The sequence below is a fragment of the Fonsecaea pedrosoi genome (genome assembly GCF_000835455.1).
Source record: "Fonsecaea pedrosoi CBS 271.37 unplaced genomic scaffold supercont1.1, whole genome shotgun sequence".
Classification (NCBI taxonomy): Eukaryota; Fungi; Ascomycota; class Eurotiomycetes; order Chaetothyriales; family Herpotrichiellaceae; genus Fonsecaea; species Fonsecaea pedrosoi.
Window position 1 is genome coordinate 953830 of NW_013550615.1, and position 18433 is coordinate 972262.

The following is an 18433-nucleotide window of genomic DNA, read 5'->3' on the forward strand; positions in this document are numbered from 1 at the left end:
GTTGTCCATCCCCGTCTCACAGCAGCCCACCCAGTACAGTCCTGGTCCTGGCCTCATTGAGGAGACACACGCATATTAATGCTGTTGTACAGTTTCGGCTTCCCATTTTCTCTTCGACACGGGGTTGGGTATTGGTATATGCGGAGTCGACTCCATGGGAGCCACGTACACCGGAAGCGTTTGACTGCGATGCTGAGACTGGGGCGACGGATGGTGGAAGACCGCCCTTCCGTGCCCTTCAAGCTGTATTGCTGGCGAGCTTTGGGTGCCATTCTGACGCATCTGATCCAGATGCGCCATGAGGAAGGAAATGAGTTTCCCCTTCGTTCCGGCCCCGTTGTCCTTGTGGCTCATGAAATCCTCCCAGCCACCCCTAGTTCTTTCAATGAAACTTACCCAACCATTGCTGGCAATCTTGGTAGCAAGACCTGATAGTATGTAGTCGCGGAGAGCGCATTTCGAGATGACATCGCCATCGAGAAATTTGGCGATGGACAGATAGTCAGACTCCTGCAAATGGACCCTACCCTCCTTCATGATGTATGACTTGAAGGTGTCTGATTGGAGCTGAGAGGCTAGAGTCCAGATGTTGACGAATCTATCTCCGAGTGTGTGCTCGTCTATACATCCTTTGTAGAGCCACGTCACAAAGATATCAAAATCAGTCACATCGACATCGCGGTCGAGATCAAGTGGGATGATTTGGGTGAGCCGTGTCTTCAACATCGTTTCAAAATATTTCGATCCATCCTCGAGGAGTGCCGTATGGATGTAATGCGGGCCTGACTTGCGGGAGCCTTGGTGCGCAACCACAGCAACAGTGGGAGACTTGGTAAACCTATCACGCAAATCAGCCGTGACTGATAACAGGCTCGCTTCAGAGATAAGCACACCGGACGGAACGAGGAGCAACTAATGCCATGGCTGAACTCATTCTGGAGACTATGTGGTAATGAGATATTGCAAATCGGAGTCGGTATTGGACGAGTACTGAGAGAGATCAAGGGTGCGTCCCTGATCAATAGACCCTGATAAGATGAGAACGATGCAGACTGTCTCAGTCAACTAGTACAACTGAGGTCAACAAAACCTCAGACCATTCAGGCCTTTTGAATGGAGCTTGAGTGATCTCGAAAAGTGAATGAAAAAGGTATAATTTTGTTTCTGACGGCTTTTTGAAGTATTCACCAAGTCCTGATTCTTTGCCGTCTAATGTGCAAGTCTGGTCAGGTTTATTTTCAATCCTTAACGAACGGCTAACCTCCCTGGACTGGCCTGATCACAGAACCGTCACACACAAACTCTCGATCGATTTTTAGCAGGCTGAGTTGTTCATGATATCCAGACACAATCATACATCGGCATGTGAAGAATACTAAAGAGCGGTCATCCCTCGACCACATAGAGAATGAGATGCGTCGTCTCCATCTGTAGGATCCTTGGTCTCCCATTGTGGAAGTGCTGGCTCGAGTTCAGTGGCAAGGACTCCTCCTTCGTCGTCACCGCAAGGAGACAAGGGATAGTCACTCTGCGCCTTTTCCAGTCCCAAGGCGCGGGTCCGTTTCTTTGTCTTCTGAACCAGATGTTCTTTGAACCGAACAATGCGACATTTCTCGGCGAGCGACAATGCATCATTAACATGGCTGCTGTCTTCGTCGCAGGAGACGCAACCCCAGCCACGGTACCAGGACAGCATGCATGCGAGGACGGCAGGCTTGATGTTCCCAAAATCGAAATGTCGGCTCCTCGCTTCTGGGTGATCTCCATGCAGCCGGTGTGCAAAGTACGTGGATTCACGGCAGAGTCGTGGCCCGTCGAATGCAAAGTACTGCTGGTAGCTCCCTTTGCCGGCTGTAAATGTTACCACGTTTGAATAGTCGAAGAGATTCTTGTGAGGCTCGTGGGTGGTCTGGTTGTCCGTGCGCTCCATCAGGGTTATGGAACTGGTAGTATGAGAAGTCGTGCACGAGTTCCAATCCCTTAGCATGCGGGACGAAGGTAAATTTATATTGGTGACGGTGAACAGGCTGTCCAGTAATGTAGAGGCGTTTCAGGACTCGAGATACTCACTCCATTCTGTCACATCCTCCATCAAATCCGTGAATCCAGAGTATTGCCCAAATACGGAATCCCAACGCTCCCAGTCAAAGCCCATGTTCATCTCCGTGTCACCCTGGTGTAACTCGGTATAGACGAAGCTCTGGTCCCTGTGTGACTCTTCATCATGGTGATCAAGCAGTCCGGTGCTATAGCCATTCACGTTATTGTTTCCGTAAGACGCTTCCATGGTTTGCTGCTTAGATAACTGAGCATTGAACAATTTCTGCTCTGTATCCGTCACATCTTTGGCGGGCACCTCCCCCCAGTTATGTTGAAGTGGTGCAGACTCTTGCTGTACCGTCTGTGTGCCATTCTTGGCTTCATACCCACCTAAAAACGGCACTGTCTGAGTGGGACAAAGAGGAGGCTGCGCTTCTGCTCTGGGCGTGTGCGTGTGGAAAGGTAGGACATGGACTGGCGTAGTGTCGCTGGTTGCTGCGGTTCCAGAGCACTTCTCCATGCGTTTACTGAGTGGAAACGGCATTCTTGGCTGACCCTCCCGTCGTGCCAGTACTCGACCGCCATTGGACCCAGACTCGTTTTCAAGAGTTTGCCGCAACTGGCTCCGCATGGCTTGTGAACAGATGGGCTCTTGCGCTTCATGGGTTTCATTAACAAGCTCTTTGTGGGCCAAATGGACCATGTATCTGACACCTTTTTCCAATGCAGGATGTTCTGCTTGTGCATCACGCGTACAGGAAGGCGAGGTTTGTGGACCTGGAGTTGGGCTGTCATAAATTGAATCTTCTCGAATACTTTGAGCAATCTTTTGCGCATCCGTCAATGGTTGCGCGATGCCGAGCTCGATTTGGTCCGCCTCCGTCCAAAGAACTGTAGGATCGAGTCCTGCTCTTTGCCAGGCAGCAGAACGAAGGCCTCGTAGCATGTCCCACGCTTCAATGCCGCCCTCCCGCAGCGGTCTCTGAACAGTGACGCCATCAGGGCCACCGACGATGCCAGCACCGGGAGCAGCTAACCCAAATACCTTGTCGATCAATTCTCTTGATCTGGGTGCCTCAACGCTGGTCGGTCTCTCGTACAGATCAACAAGAACTATCAAGACCGCGTGAAGAGGGCCGTAAGTCGCCGGCCAGGCCCATCGAAAAGGCTCCAAGTCTGGATCGGCTGCGAGTGATACAAATTTTCGGAGGAAGCTGTGGCAATTGTGCAGGGCGCATTGTCGACCCATACCCCACAGCTTACTTCTCGTGTTCTTCAGGAATGGGGCATATGCAACACAATGCACCTTGTCAATAAGCATAGATAGGCTAATTCGGGCCCATTTGTTGTAGGCAGCTTGCTTTGCGCGATAGTAAGCGGCCAATGGCCACGAGGGGTCAGTGTTGTTGACAGTAGTCTTGTAATATGCAATGTCATTTGCAGTGATAGGGTCGCCCATGGACACATCGGTATCTGATGCACGGGGCTGCGCATCTCTAAGCGAATCCGGAACGAATCCCATTTCTGGAACTCCTTTGCTGGGAATCGACTTGATAATAGCGTTGACTTGATCCCCTGCTTCAGTCATAATCCGTTTCATTTCTTGCATATCTCCATTCGTGAGTCTTTTCGTTTCCAGATGTAGAGACACGACGCTTCTTATTGCGCATGCCATTATCGACTTTCCTCTTGCCACGAGGGACAGTGTGCCAAAAGCTTTTGGATTCGTACTCTCTCCATTCGAAGCCGAACTAGAGGATGGTGAAATTCTCAAAGACTTGTCCGAGTTGACGCTTGCGGACCCATCCTCAGACACATGGGCATCTCTATCTTCACAGAAGATTCTCGTATCGCAAAATTTCTCAGATATCTGAGAAGGATAGCCACTCGCGACAACGTGAGAAACATCCAACTGGATGATCTGCCACCAGAGTCGTCGTCGCATGTTTTCCTCGGTAATAGACAGCTCAAACAGAGTGGGCTCTCTGTGTAGCCCCATGGTCAATGCCAGCCTCACCGCCAGTGAGAGGTACAGGCTGCCTTGTAAAGGGTCCTCTTCAGCTATAGGCATACTTTGCAGGAGGACGAGGGCAGCAAGTTTGTACAAGCTGACTTTTTGAGCAAAGCAACTGATAAGGAGGCAAAACACCACCTGATCGTGGAACCGGGTGCTAAGTTGTGCCCTTGAAGTTTGAGGAAACCATTGCCGAAGACCTTTTGTAGAAATACTTAGCGAACCCGCATACCAAATGGCATAGATCACGGCCAAGAAGTCCAAATCTCGAAAATTGGATTCTGAGAGACCATTCGACTCGACCTGGTCCCAGAATTCTTCGTGTTTCCTGCTCATCTCCGAGGGCAAGAGAAGCCCCAATATTGGATATACCCCTGATAGCCAACACCTGAAAAGAACGTTACTTTGTGCTCTGGTGGGCAGGCCCTGCGTCAGATGCTGTAAGGCAGTCTCTGCTGTACACTTGATTGGGAGGTTCTGCAACAGACTGGATTTGGTGAATGGCATGAGCCTACATATCGGGCAGTGGCTGTCAGGCCTAAGGTCTTCCGGGATCTTTTCGCCAGCTTCTTTGTGAAAATCAGTGGGATCGGTCACATCATCTTTTTCTTGTTCGTGGTCTTCGTCCACAGGAGGAACAAACTCTCGTGGCCTGTCACACTGCTTGTTCTCTGGGCTGATTGAGCTTGCATAGGTATTATCCCGACGACGCATCAGGTGATTGAGTTGATCGATCTCTTCGGATATATTGATCCAAAATGGATATTCTGACCTTGAGTCGCCATTGCTCAGGTTCAAACTTGATAGAGGCTTGCTGAGGTCAGAGGGTTCCCTCGCTGATGTGTAATTGCTGGGTTGGAACATGTCCAGACTCATGCTTGATTTTGGTGGAATTCCATCAGAGCCTGAATCCGAGTTTGATGCCTCAGGTGTAAGGAAGTCTTTTAACCGCAGGTCATTCCCGTTACCCTGGCGAAAAGCATCGAACATCTTGGTCAAGCGGTGCAGCTGCTCTTCGATGGCTTTGAGGTCAGCGGGCGTTCTCAACTCATGTGCTTCGGTGATTGTTCCTAAAGAGCCTTGGCTCATGGGACTTGATTTTCGCTTCTTCCACACCGGGCTTGTGGTTTCCTTTGGCAGACCAGGCTGTGCCGAGGTGGATGTCATATCATCCTGGGTGTAGTAGCATTCTACATCGGCTTTTTGGCAGCCTCCACAGATTGGGCGGGCCTTGTCACACTTGACTTTCCTCCTTCGACAAGTGAGACAGCTGTAGCTAGCCCGATTTCTCGTGATTTGACGTTTTTCGGGCTTCGCCTGGTTCGGGGTTGGCTTAGAACCGTGCAAGAGGGAAGGTTCGTCGCCTGGTGGGCCAGCGCTGAAGTGAAACATCGTCGCCAGTGTTGAAACAAATAATAATGATCTGTTCGTGCTCTCTGGTCGTTCTTGCGACCAGTTTCAAGGAGCTCTCGGTGGTCGACTGTGGTTCGTGGACAAGCTGACAAATCCTGTACCTGGACGTTATGGCTGGCGGTGACCCTTATCCCTTCGTTGCAACTGCTTCAAAGCCGAACCACTCTCTTACTTGTATAATTGCTTAGCAAGGATTTGATTTGCCTTTTTCATCAGGTAGATAAACAATTAGAACAGGATGATGTGAGATTGAATGGAGGAATTGCTGTTGGATTCCAGTCCTCGCGATGTCGATCGATCCAGTGCTTGTTTAGGCAAAGTGCGAGCTTGGCATGATATTTGATTGACTGTCATCTGCTCAATGGCATCGACGAGGATTTTGTCAAGGAACATAATCGGAGACCCTCATCACCGCTATCAAATCTATTCCCTGAAATCCTTGTCCGACTCTGGTACAAGTACATTTCGAGTGTGATTTGGATACCTTAGTCGCTAAAGCCCTCCCAGCTCTCCTCTCCGTTCCGAGTATCGATAGCTTCGGCAGAACGCTGCGTTGTTCCAGAAGGGGAACGGACAAAGCAGCATACAAAGAATCCCATAGTCCCTTCATTGTCTCCTGGATAGCACCGAATACATGCTTCGCGATCCTCGTCGCTCAAAGCGGAACCGGAGTTCTCTTCCTCCTCTGACATGGTCATACCCCGATGCGCCCAGTCACGCATCCCTGAAGCTTGTTCTGCTCTCCGCAAGAGCCGCCATTTGCCTTCCTTTGCAACACCGCTTTGTAGCACTCGGGAAACGACTGCCTCATTTTCCTGCACATGTACTGAACAGGTCGAATAAGTAACTCGGGTGGCGGCTGGGAAAGAAAGAGCATGCTCAGCAATCCTGGTCTGCAAATTCGAAAGTTTCAGCAGTCGGATGCTATCTGAGACAATGTCTTTCGTCTCCTCGGCTTCAGTTGCATTGTGGACAGTCTCGGTGTGATCATGGTCTCTTTTCCTCTTCCTGGAGGACTTTTCAGAGGCTGCGGAGTTCTTTTTTTCAGACGTTGGGTTAACAGGTAATGCCAAGGAAGGAATATCTTCGCGCCCAACAATTCCACTGCCAGAGCAGCTCGGGTCAAGGAGAAGATGCGTGACTTCCCTATACTTGCTATCACGAGGGTCGAGGGTCAAAAAGTCACAGCTTGGTTGAACTATCACAGCATTTGACCCGCTCTTCTGCATCATGCGTAATAATGTCTGCGACCGGTTGGCATCCCGTTCACAAGCAAATACCGAGCTTTCGACCTTTCCATTTTTGACAAGCAGCGCCGCGAGATGAGAAGTCTTGTTGCCAGGCGCAGCACAGGCATCGATGCAGTCACCTATATCAGAACCGCAGTCCCTTTCCCCGACCAGGAGATAAGCAGGGAAGCACGAAGCTTTGTCCTGGAGGATGAGTTTTCCGGTCCTGTAAGCATGTGTTTGCGTCACATCTGCCTCTGGAGGAAGAGCGATTAGATCTGTCACATGCCGGTCGACAACCAGAACCTTTTCCGTAGCCAGTGAATTGGTCACCTCCGTGATGGTCGGTACGGTCTGGTATCCTTCAAAAGTCGTACCAAGTTCTTGTGTCAGGCTCGTCTTCAATGTATTGATGCGGACCCATCTTGGCTGAGATCGAGTTGCTCGCGGTCTTTCGGCCACAAGACTGCTTCGCAGTTCATCTAGGGTGGCGCACCTCCTCCGCAGCCTGGCCTTTGTAAATTCCGCCTGCAGTCTGGCCTTGTTTCTTTCAATCGCCTGTCGGAGTGGATGTGCAGAAGGTGCTGCGAGGCCCTTCTTCGAGAAGAAATGGTCGTGGACGAGAAGCAAGGAAAGGATTGGTGTCAACTAATATCAGGAAGAGCCCAGAGGCTAAGTCAGTCAGCAGAGACACGAAACTTCTTGGAGAAAATGCCGAACCTTTGGTTCCCGAGCCAGGAGGTCCGCATTGTCGACAACTTCTTTGATGAAGTGGTCGTATTTTGTAGTCTCTGAAATGAGTGCGTAAATATGTGCCGGTTTCGATTTCAACCCCTGTTTATTCCCGTATATTCGAGACTTGAGGGAACCTTCCTGGGCACTGGCCGTTAGCACCGTTTCTGCATCCCTGTAGAGAGACATCTAAGGGACAGTCGCAGGTGAATCTGTGCCGAGTACAGGTTATTGGGTGTCCTGGAGAAGAATTCTGTGGCCAGCTACGATACATACGCTTAGAGCACACTTAGAGCCAATCATCGCCGGTTTTACCGGGCCCCTACCTATGTAGGTACTGACGACGTTGGCGTCACATAATAGCCTAACTAACCCCCATCCACCCAGGCTTGGATACTTTGGCCCCCATCTAAGTAGTCCTCCAGTGATCAATGCGGCGTTATAACGCCAGGTTGAAGGCTCGTGGCCTATACCGTAATTTAAACTCTATAAGGAACTATTTGCTATTATGTCGATACGGTCTCGGTAAAACGACTATTTTCTTTTTTCTTTTTTTGGGGATTTTCGCTCGCCACTGTACAAATGAGGCATGGTCGGTGTGAGTCGGTCACTACGTGAACTCCGAGCATTTTTTGTTCATCCTTACGCCTCATTCCGCAACTCATGTCATTCGGTCTTCCTCGACACTGAAAATATCCACGCCTCCCAATGGAAAAAGGTTACAGCTTCCTATTTGTGAGACCCCCAGGTGATGTGATCGCACCCAACGGCTTCCCTGCAGACCCCCGACCTCAGCCTCCAATGGGACCCAAAGTGTTCCGTGATGCTATGGACATTCGCATCCGAGTCTTCTGTGACGAGCAAAATTGCGGCCTGGACGTAGAGTTGGACGAGGATGACCCGAGATCATGGCATTGGGTCTGTTATCACGCAACACGGGAAGGCCAGCTGGAGCCGATTGCTGTCGTACGAATCGTCCCTCCGCCCCATGGCCCTCATCCAAATGGCTTCAGCGACCCGAACGAGGAACCGTACGTCAAGCTTGGGCGTGTCGCAACGTTGCCCGAGCACAGGGGGAAAGGCATCAGCCGGCTCCTGACCGAAAAAGCGCTGCAGTGGTCCTTTGAAAACAGGCATGAGGTATCTCCGGAGTGGCGAGGCCTTGTGCTCTGCCATGGTCAAACCTCTGTGGAAAAAATGTACCAGAAGTTGGGGTTTGTCACCGACGAGAGACTGGGTCGTTGGCAAGAAGAGGGGATCGAGCATCTTGGAATGTGGAGGCAGCTAAGGGACTCGTAGGGCACAAAGATCTGACTCGGAGGGATTTGTTTCCCTGCTTGATGTGCTCTCCTTCCCTGCCTTCCTTTCGTTGTCGTTGATCCGCCGACCGGCGAGCTCTTCCTTTGAGGGCTTATCATGCGACCGTGCCTGGACTAACTGTTGCCCAAGAAAGGCATGAGTTATCTAATGGTGTTGTCTGCGTCGATGAGTCGTAAGCTATGTCGCGGGTTTCTCTCCAACAGCTAAGCTTGATCTCTGCACTTGAAGCGACAATCCAGGATCCGGGACGTAGTCGAAGCTGGGATTTGGCTGAGACATCTTGAAAATGCGGGGTACGGGAGAAACGCTACTTCGACCAAGCAGTGCCACCAGGTGCTGGATGCAACAGTTACATATTCGGCATTGATACTTGCTGTGGCTTTAAGCCACCTTGCCTATACAATATTTTACAGGTGTAAGGAACCGACAAGGTGGGTATACGGAGCCAGGGACAAGCCCGCTTCGTCATGCTTCTTTTGCTCAAAACATGAATCCAAAGATCTTGTGGTTCGCCCTCGTGAGGAGATGGGTGTACATAGGCTGTTGGCTGGTCGGGATGGATGAGCAAACGTAAGTTTGTGGCAACGAAGTGACGTCGAACACAAGTTCCCTAAGGGGGATACCTCAAATCGAAGTGTGTAATGTTTATTGCGCAAGTACCAATGCACGTTGTAGAGCTCGACACGTTCTTTTCATCACATAACAGACCTTGAGACCAATGTGCACGGAGTTGCCTTGCATATTCAGGGACCCGCAGGACTGGACTGAGGAGGAATATCTGTGTAGGGATTAAAACCTTGTTGCACAATATCATGGGTAGTGAGTAACTGCAGGAACACAACTGGCGGCAAGTCCGGAGGAGTTTGGTCTCGACACCAGAGGGCTTAAGAACCGTTCAAAACCGTGTCGTCCATTTGGATAATTGCCCCTTTGAGTGGGCTTCCAACCATAGGAACCGGATCCTCAATTTCGAATCATGTCTCTAGCCAGAGATGCATATGTACAATTTTTTTCCTTCTATCCTTTCCACCCAGGCTGCCATCAGAGTTCCCCCCGGGACTCAGAACTCGCTGATCGTATCGCCTCTGAGCTTCGCGCGCAAGTCCCATTTGCCCTATGCCGCGGCAACATTCAGTCAGTAATCGTGGATATATCGTAGGCCTCGGTAGCCGCTTGCTTGCTTGCAAACTTACATCTGTCTTCGCAAATGCATACCCAACGACCGAAGGTACGAATATGGCATACATGAAGGAGATTAAAGCTGTGCGCGGCGTCCAACGGAAGTATCTCCAACGCTCTTTGTTCAATTCTGTGGCTAGCAATCAGCTCCTCATCCCTTGGATAGCTGGTCCTTGTGCGAAGTGCCCACGAGAGCAGGAAAGGGTTCATGGCAGGGACAGTGACTTCGTCTGTGCGGAGGGGAAACGTACGGTTATATTTCTCGAGAGCGGGATCATGGCGTAGAGCTGTTTTAGTAACAAAGTCAGCGTCCCGCGCATTCTTTAGTTTCTGTGAGTGCTTGAGATGAGTACATACGTGTTGGTCCGGCCATGATTTACCACTTCTTGAGTGTGAGGTTTTGTGTTGGTAGGTCAAGTCGACACGCCTGCAATGTCAAGGTCGACTTGAGGTTGGGTCGAGGTCAGCTACATGTGGCTTCGATATCTTGGCGCCTTGGATTGTGGCTCGTGCTTTCAGTGGCGGTGCGGAATCTTTTACCGAGCACTCGGTAAGAATTCCCCCTACCTGTAAAATACATAATCCCTAGGTAACGAACTACAAAGTACTTAATACATCGTCCTTTACTACAGGCTTGCAGGTGCATTGGCGAGTGAACCACAAAATTGTGCTCAAGGCTTCCACAATATCTCTGGGCCTCTTACTGGGCATCTATCCATCCGACGCTTGACTCGCAGCACTGGTGGGGCCAAGTTGGTTATTGGCTTCAACTGTGATAAGCACCCTCTTTCAAGCTGACAGCAAGGAGGTCTTCACTCCGTCCCGCCGCAGCTGACCAGAACACGAATCAACAAGGGCAGAGATTTCGCTTACTCTAGTACAGCCATTTCGGTGTTGACTAGAGTGGCTGCAACGCCACCGATCTGGCTGCATTGTCCCTTGCTCTGAAATGGCCTCCCCTGCACCAGGCGAACACATGGCACCTGCGCAACCGAAGATCACTCTTCACTGGTGAGCAGTGAGACGTCTTACCGAAATATTCAATCTGCTTATTGAACGGCCATTCTGACATAAGCTAGGCTTGAAGTCTCTCGTGCGCATCGAATCCTATTCCTCTTTGAGGAACTTGGTGTTCCGTATGAACTCAAAACGTACAAACGGACCCAAGAACGACTCGCACCACCAGAGTTGAAGAAGATTCACCCCCTGGGTAAATCTCCCGTTGTCACTATCGAAACGCCAGGCTCGACCGCGCCAGTTATTCTGGCAGAGTCTGCAGCGATTGCCGAGTACTTTTGCGATTACTACGGAAAAGAGACCCCTCTGGTTCCCAGCAGGTACCAAGAAGGTAAAGATGGACAAATTGGAGGCGAAACCGAGTCATGGCTACGCTACAGGATGTTCATGCACTATGCCGAGGGCAGCCTCATGCCACTGATGCTATTATCGCTGATTGTTGGAGGTTAGTATCTATGAATTTTCCACGTAGGACACCAGACACTGACCATACCAGGCATCCGGAATGCTCCCGTCCCGTTCTTCATCAAACCGATCACAAATAGCGTTGCTGGCAAGATCGAATCATCCTTTCTTCGGAGAAACATGAAGAACCATTACGACTTTCTAGAAGCCCAACTCGCAACGTCTCCAGACGCTGGGGACTATCTATGTGGGAAAGACATCACGGCTGCGGACATAATGCTTTCATTCCCACTGGAAGCAGGTCAGACCAGATCAGGGTTTGCTGAGAGTCAATACCCCAGAATCTGGGGATACATTGAGCGGCTGCACGAAAGAGATGCCTACAAGCGTGCGGTGGCCAAGATTGTGGCAATCGAGGGCGAATTCAAGACCACACTGTAAAATACAATGCGTGGCTATATAGCATGGCGCATGTATCGAGTAGACGAAGCGAGAAAACGGGGTCTGCGCCACGGTACAAGAGTTTCACTTGCTATTCTCCATAGAGCTTCGCAATCACCTCGAGCTCCATTGACTTGTTGGATCCTCGCCCCTTCCTCTGGACGAGACGTGATAAAACTCTCCAGGGCGGAATATCTGATGATGCTGGTTCGGCCTGACCGAATTGGCCCCCTGCCGCAAGGGGTTCTTACCCATTCCTCGATCATCTGGTCTGATATGTTTTACGGTGAATTAATCCAGCTGGACTCGCGTCTTGCTAATATCTCACTTCGTTTCAGGGTCATTTCTAGGGGGACGACATAGGCAAATCAGATGGTGTGGTTGATCTCAGCCGCAATGTCGCTCCAGATGTAGATCGACAAGAGTCTAAGCCGACCAACAACAAATAGTCAAGGCCATGGTTCCAGGTTCTTGGGGGCGAAATTTCGGTGCTGGGGCAAGCGTGAGCCACGCAGGATTGGACATTGTACCAGCACCGCCAATATTGCCCCCAGTGATGCTGACGCTCATGACATGAGTTTGGTTTTCGGGAGTGCAAGCATCTGGGAAGCGACGTGGCAGACAGACAATATTAAAGATGGCGGTGGAAACTCTTGCAGATATAAAAGAAGAGCAGTTGATGGCCAAGATTGCCCAGTGATCTGACGGTCCAAGTACCGCGGTGTGTCGCCGACCATCTGTGTATATCGCCAAATAGAAGGACCGCCTTGCATATGACCAGTATCCTAAATGGTTCGAGTAACAACACACTGGGTTTCTTGAAAGTCGACTTGAGGGAATGACATTTGGGAACCTCTCGCACAATCCCTTCTCCTCTCCGAATCATACAGCCACGTCCCGACAGCAAAACCAAACTTGTCTTCAAATTGCCACAAGCCTCTAGGGGCGGGCTTTCAAGGCCTTCAATTCTAGCACCACCTGCTTCTCCTGATCTCTGGGACGACTCTCATTTTGTCAACCCAATCCGGACCTTGTTGCGCGAAATGCCTTTGTCGGACTAGCGAACTCGTCGCAGTGAAGCTCTTTTGTTGGCTGTCCTCCCAAGTCCTTTGATCTCGCTCGACACGAACCACGCACGTCATTCATTCATCTTTACCGACCCTCGGCTAAGTGAGAGGAACAAAGCCTCCACGTTTTCGACGCCGTCGTGAACCTAGCTCGCTTTGTCCACTGTCCCAAGCTAATAATACCGGGTTCATCAGAGTCACCCTACTCCTCCCTTGCCGTGGAACGTCTAAAAGAGGGTGGGTGACTGTTGAGCAGGCGGGACGGGAGCCGAAGATCAGGGGACAGACGGCCTTCTACTTGCTCGCTTTGTCGCAGGCTTGAGATCTGGCGTGTGTCTCGTCGTGAACGGCGGGGAGTGTCCCGACTGTCCGTTGGCGTCCGCCCAATTCCAGGCTTGTCGCGCTGTTCGCAGAGCGAATCTCGGAAACTCTTCCACCTACGAATAGGCTAGAAGCCTGAGGCTGGTAGCGTCCCTGTGCTTTTCTGGCCCAGCTTCCCAGGCACCCAGGCCCCCAAGCCACCCAGGCTCGAGAAAGACCCAAACCCCCCTCTCCTGGCCCCTCCCCGGAGGCAGCTTAAGCGCCCGCCCCGCAGCGGGTAAGTGGAAAAAGAAGACGGAGAAGAGTCTTCTTTCTACCTGACCTTTTATTTCTAGTACGTACACAGCTACGTATGTATGTCCTCATCACAATAAGCATCATCATGTTCATCCATCCCTTTTCCTGTTTCCCCCGTCCACATCTCACATCTCCGACACTGACTTTTGATGGCGCCGGCTCTTGGTAATCGGCATGCGTCACAAGACTCGTCTCATGGGACTTGTCAGACCGCCGTGGCCAATGGAGCTGCCGTCATGCCTATGACTCAGGGCTTACTCATCGTACAGTTCAGCCAAGATCTTGCGCTCCTTGACTCTGAAGCACCGCAAAGAGTCCGCCAGGGCCACACCAACGATCAGTGCCCGCCAAAGCCTCCTGACTGTTGCCGCCAGCCTTTCTCCAGTGGTCTCCAGAACTTGGAATCCATCCTCGTCCTTCCCGAGCCTGCTTCCCAATTGCGGAGACCGCCACAAAGAAGGCCCAGTCGCTGTCACCAGTGGGAAGGGGAAAGGGGAAAAGTCAGAGAAAAGAAAGAAAAAAACAAAAAAGCTTTCCACGACCCACTGCCCGCCCTGACATAGAGCCAAACGCCCACACCCCCCTTAGCCGATGGTCCCCCTCGTGGGCGCTCCTAGAGCTAGCTGTGGACACCCCCTTCAACAAAGACCTGGTTCTGTTTAGCCGGAAGGCCCCGTACGAGTGGCATTTCGGGGGTAAGGCCGTCTCTACTGCTACCAAAGGACGCTGCTTGGGTGCTACTGCGTTCGCACGCCCCCCCGGGATCTTGCTGGTGCTGGTGCTGCTGGTGCCCGAAGCCTATGCCAGTGGGCGTGGTTCCAGCGGCAGCGGTAGGAGTTGTGGGCTGATTTCCTCAGCATCCCCCGAGCCTCCTCCAGTTCGGTGTACCCAAAAGAGCCATTTCAATCTGAGTGATGACGGACCCACATTCGACATTCGCCTTTGATCACAATCATGTTACTCACTTGGATACGACGACTGACACCAACCTGATCTCCCCAGCCATCTCGATTTCACCCATGTCCAATGGTCGTCGTACGGGGGCTGCCAGTACCACCACCGCGACTGTCACCGGTATTGCCAACGGTCCCCGTCCAGTTCCAGGGCATGGTCCAGGCTTCAAAGCTACTAATCACCCCCATACCACACTCAGTGCCGCTGCCTACACGACTATCTCTGACCCTGATGCCGAGCCTGCTGACGCCGCTAATCCTTCCCCAGACACGCGACCTGTCTTCCTCTCAGAGGATTTAGAATACCCTACCGTCACTGTACATGATACAGACCCTCAACGCCACCTAGCGGCTGCCTCTACTCATGCAGCTCCTGCCGCTAGCTATACCCTAGGCGTCCCAAGCTTTGGTTCACAGCCCTGGGCTGCTCCTTCTGGCCCTTTTCTCGATTTCGCGCCTCAGCCAATATATGAGCCTACTGGCGAGTTGATCCACGAAAACATTCATACCTTTGACGAGTTCGACGCCCCTTCCATTTCGAGGTTTCCAATACCTCCCTCCACCACTCCGAAGAATCCGCCACCAACAACAAGCAACTTGGCCGACGTGGCCACCACCGCCAATGGTAATGGTTCGGTGACGGCCTTCATCCCGCCTTTACTTCCTCGATCTGCTCTGAAACGAAAGTCTAGCTCTGTTGCAACGACCCCGACCGAGTCTTCCGGCGACAAGAAAGTGAGAGTACAACCTGGACCCGGACCCGAATCTGCCGTCGCAAATAATCGCTTTGTCACCTTTGAGCGGATGTCAGGCGTCGGACCAACGTCCCCTGATGAAGGATCTACCTCTTCGGACCTCCCAGCTGGCTCCAGGGCAGCTCCAGGTGTATCTGCTGGCAATCGCAGAACCCGACAGTCCTCTGGCTCGACACCTAGACCATCAGTGTTTGCTACAACCTCGTCACAAGCCTCGACCCGGCAAAGAGGGACACGCCCTCCCTCTGGTCATCCACCCTCGATTCTCCCGCCCGAGAAGGTCTTTCCCATTCAGATAGGATCCGATTTGTTCAGGTTATCAGGTGCCTCAATATCTTCCGACGGTATGAATCTTGGTCAGCAGCGAAATATCCGGTTGCAGAAACTGACCATGCTATAGCCCCGTCGTATTTCACTCAGTTTTTTGAGGAACAAATCAGACAGAATGAGGAATCTGGCGGAGTCAGGACGTTGTATATCGATCGAGATCCTGCGACTTTCAGGGACGTGGCGAGGCATCTACAAGGTTTGGTCACTCCTTCTTAACCTTTTGCTTGCGTGCTAACTGTTGTTAAAGGCTACTACGTCAAACCAGTAGATGGGAGCCACTTTGTAAAGCTATTCGCAGATGCTCAGTTCTACAGCTGTATGTTGGTGCGATACCTCTGTGATCGATGCTGATGGTTTCTATAGTACCTCGCCTGATAGATCAGCTGTTTGAGTCTGAAATCTTCATCCAGATCGGAGAACGACATTTTCAGATCCCGAAAGACATCTTTTCAGAACCTGGAAATTCCCCAAACTTCTTCTCGCTCGGCTTTGCGGTTTTCTTCTCGACACCTGGAGAGGTTTTTCCCGGCCTAGACCGTCGAGGGCTTCTTCGGCCTCCTTCGATAACTCCACCTTATGTCCCTGGGCGGTCTGCTGAGATCTTTGCAGAACTGTTACATCTTTTACGAGGCTACCCTCTCCATATCAGGAACGAATCACATCGAGCCGAACTACTACGAGATTGCCGCTACTTCCACTTGAGGGGTTTGGAGCAAAAGATCATTGCCCACGAGATCAGCTATAATTCAGAGAGACAAAAACAGGAGATTTGTCTGCGGCTGGAGGACGTTAAACCCTCGGGCGTGTCTTACACCAGCGACGATTCCCTAGGAGAGAAGTCTTCAACTGGAGGATGGGTTTACTACGCGAGGCCCTTTGTAGACGACACATCCTACGAAATGGTCGTCGAAATAGGAGGTGAAAGCACCGTCTTGGACCTGACAGACATGCGAGCAGATTTTCACGGGTTGGCAAAGGCCCGTGTGTCATCCTTGTTCCAGGTCGTGGCGAACAAGATGAACCTGCCGACAAATGCGCCCCTGGGACTCATGATGTTATCGGGAGGAAGAACCTCGCAATCGGCAAGCCCTGGACACACACCCCTCAGCGAAGACCGTGTGAAAGTGCGCTTCGAGACTGCAACAGACATAATGCTGGACGGAGAAAGCTTTGAAATCGACTTTGACAGTTCCGTGGGTCAGGTCATGCTCCACGGGCCCTCAACTGCGCCCAGCGAATCGGAGTCGGAATCGGATGTCATGAGTGAAGGGACAACTGTCAAACCAGGACCTTCTACGGCTGCAAGCCAACAACGCCGACCTCAAACGAGACAAACACCAGCAGGGCCTATGTCGCAGTCAGCTGCAGGCCGTTCATCCTTACCAATCGCTCCAATCCAAACGAGCCGACTTACAGCACCCACGGCGAAGAAGAGGAAGAGACAGAGCAGTCAGGGGGAGCTCGGGGAATGGAGCATCCGTACAGGACAGTGGCGACTGCGAGTGCAACCCAATTCCCAAGACTCGATACGAGGAGGATTCGAAATAGTTTTCATTGGAGTCAAGATCGACGCTTTCTCAAGCGAGCGAGCGAGGAACGCCAGACGGGCATTCCTCAACTGAATTCACCAGCACCTCAGCATTCTCTTTATGGTGTCACCCTGTCCTCGCGACAGCCTTGAATTCCCTTGTGGCCACCTACGACCTCACCGCCTTCTCCGATTACTTAAGCTGGGTGGCATTACGCCACACCGATGCTTGGCAAGCCCGTTCCTTCGTCGTTTCTTACCATTTTGGCAACTGCCCCAGGCCGACGGATTGGACCAATCATCGCCTTGTTCGTTTCTGCCGCCACAGCAACCTCCGGAAGTTCGTCCTGTGTTTCACCAGAGTCTGTATTCTGTTCTTGTGGTCAGGGACCGGAGCAGATACTAGGCAAGGCCGTGATTGAGCGGAGCAGTCTGCGAACTCAGCAGCTTCTCCCACCTCACTCACGCCTCACCTCACCTCATCTGACGTTACAACTGCATGACATGACATTGCATTACTCAACAATGTGGGTAGTGACTGCCTTATTTTCTCCCATATATCTCGGCTTCTCTGCTTGGATGGGCTATGTTCAAACAAATATAGCCTATTTGTCTTCGATGTCTCGCGCGTGCGGTATACTCGTATTTGATGTGGAGCAAAATCAAAGGATCGAGAACTGGAAGATTGGCTCCTCTGAACGAGATGGCAAAATATCTTGGCTGTTCGTATATGCGTGCCACTCCTCTTGGCTGACTTCAAGCTGTGCTCCCCTTGGATCTCTACAGCATATTTGGATGCCAGCGCATAACATCGATGGCGCTGTGAGCGTCATGCTGGAGTGAGATCTGACAGGTCACGGTGACTCTGGTTTTGCGTGAAACCTCGCAGTCCGACCTTGCGTCTATTGTGTACAATCCCGGTCTGCACGAAAGGCTGAAGCAGAAGGGGTCAGCTTCCTAATGGGAGAGCAATATACCAAAAGAGATTTTGGTTCAACTCGACCGCCAATGGGAAGGGAAATTCGGACTACTCTCGAGGTACTTTGCACACATGGGGTAACCGCGGCTGCGGAATCTCGGGTTCCGATGCAGAGGGTGGAAGCATGTGCGTCTGGTATCACATTAAGGCGACATAAATGGGGCCGGAAGGGGAAATGCCAAAAAGAATCGGTGGCATACTGTCAAAAATGTGGCGTTCAGCGTGGCGACATCGATTTCGTTGGTGAGAATTTCGCTTATGCGAGGACCTGGCACTGTCTCGCAATGTCGGTCTCCACAGCTGCTCGCTTGCGCCAGCAGCAGCGTTTCGGACCATTTCTCGCATCTTGTTCCAACAACCCCTCGATTGCAACATGTGCAGACTTTCGATGATGATAACCTGACTGATCTGTA

The 18433-nt window shown here is 51.5% G+C and overlaps 8 protein-coding genes across 8 annotated transcripts; 3 read left to right on the forward strand and 5 right to left on the reverse strand.

The window, feature by feature from the left end:
- Positions 1 to 75: 75 nt before the first annotated feature.
- Z517_00337 (uncharacterized protein) lies at positions 76 to 922 on the reverse strand (the record flags this gene model as incomplete). Its single annotated transcript, XM_013433303.1, has 2 exons — positions 76 to 838; positions 894 to 922. The coding sequence occupies 2 exons, from the start codon at positions 920 to 922 to the stop codon at positions 76 to 78; spliced, it is 792 nt and encodes a 263-aa protein (XP_013288757.1).
- Positions 923 to 1375: 453 nt separating this feature from the next.
- Positions 1376 to 1930, reverse strand: Z517_00338 (uncharacterized protein; the record flags this gene model as incomplete). The annotated part of the gene is made up of 1 exon (XM_013433304.1): positions 1376 to 1930. One exon carries the CDS (start codon positions 1928 to 1930, stop codon positions 1376 to 1378), a length of 555 nt encoding a protein of 184 aa, XP_013288758.1.
- Positions 1931 to 2050: 120 nt separating this feature from the next.
- Positions 2051 to 5446, reverse strand: Z517_00339 (uncharacterized protein; the record flags this gene model as incomplete). Its single annotated transcript, XM_013433305.1, has 1 exon — positions 2051 to 5446. The coding sequence occupies one exon, from the start codon at positions 5444 to 5446 to the stop codon at positions 2051 to 2053; it is 3396 nt and encodes a 1131-aa protein (XP_013288759.1).
- Positions 5447 to 5952: 506 nt separating this feature from the next.
- Positions 5953 to 7617, reverse strand: Z517_00340 (uncharacterized protein; the record flags this gene model as incomplete). Its single annotated transcript, XM_013433306.1, has 2 exons — positions 5953 to 7344; positions 7417 to 7617. 2 exons carry the CDS (start codon positions 7615 to 7617, stop codon positions 5953 to 5955), a joined length of 1593 nt encoding a protein of 530 aa, XP_013288760.1.
- A 519-nt stretch (positions 7618 to 8136) lies between these two features.
- On the forward strand, positions 8137 to 8727 carry Z517_00341 (uncharacterized protein; the record flags this gene model as incomplete). The annotated part of the gene is made up of 1 exon (XM_013433307.1): positions 8137 to 8727. The coding sequence occupies one exon, from the start codon at positions 8137 to 8139 to the stop codon at positions 8725 to 8727; it is 591 nt and encodes a 196-aa protein (XP_013288761.1).
- Positions 8728 to 9808: 1081 nt separating this feature from the next.
- On the reverse strand, positions 9809 to 10300 carry Z517_00342 (uncharacterized protein; the record flags this gene model as incomplete). Its single annotated transcript, XM_013433308.1, has 4 exons — positions 9809 to 9862; positions 9942 to 10057; positions 10179 to 10214; positions 10285 to 10300. The coding sequence occupies 4 exons, from the start codon at positions 10298 to 10300 to the stop codon at positions 9809 to 9811; spliced, it is 222 nt and encodes a 73-aa protein (XP_013288762.1).
- A 576-nt stretch (positions 10301 to 10876) lies between these two features.
- Positions 10877 to 11790, forward strand: Z517_00343 (uncharacterized protein; the record flags this gene model as incomplete). Its single annotated transcript, XM_013433309.1, has 3 exons — positions 10877 to 10938; positions 11007 to 11389; positions 11441 to 11790. The coding sequence occupies 3 exons, from the start codon at positions 10877 to 10879 to the stop codon at positions 11788 to 11790; spliced, it is 795 nt and encodes a 264-aa protein (XP_013288763.1).
- A 2704-nt stretch (positions 11791 to 14494) lies between these two features.
- Z517_00344 (uncharacterized protein) lies at positions 14495 to 17135 on the forward strand (the record flags this gene model as incomplete). The annotated part of the gene is made up of 4 exons (XM_013433310.1): positions 14495 to 15527; positions 15584 to 15709; positions 15761 to 15829; positions 15877 to 17135. 4 exons carry the CDS (start codon positions 14495 to 14497, stop codon positions 17133 to 17135), a joined length of 2487 nt encoding a protein of 828 aa, XP_013288764.1.
- Between the last annotated feature and the right edge of the window lie 1298 nt (positions 17136 to 18433).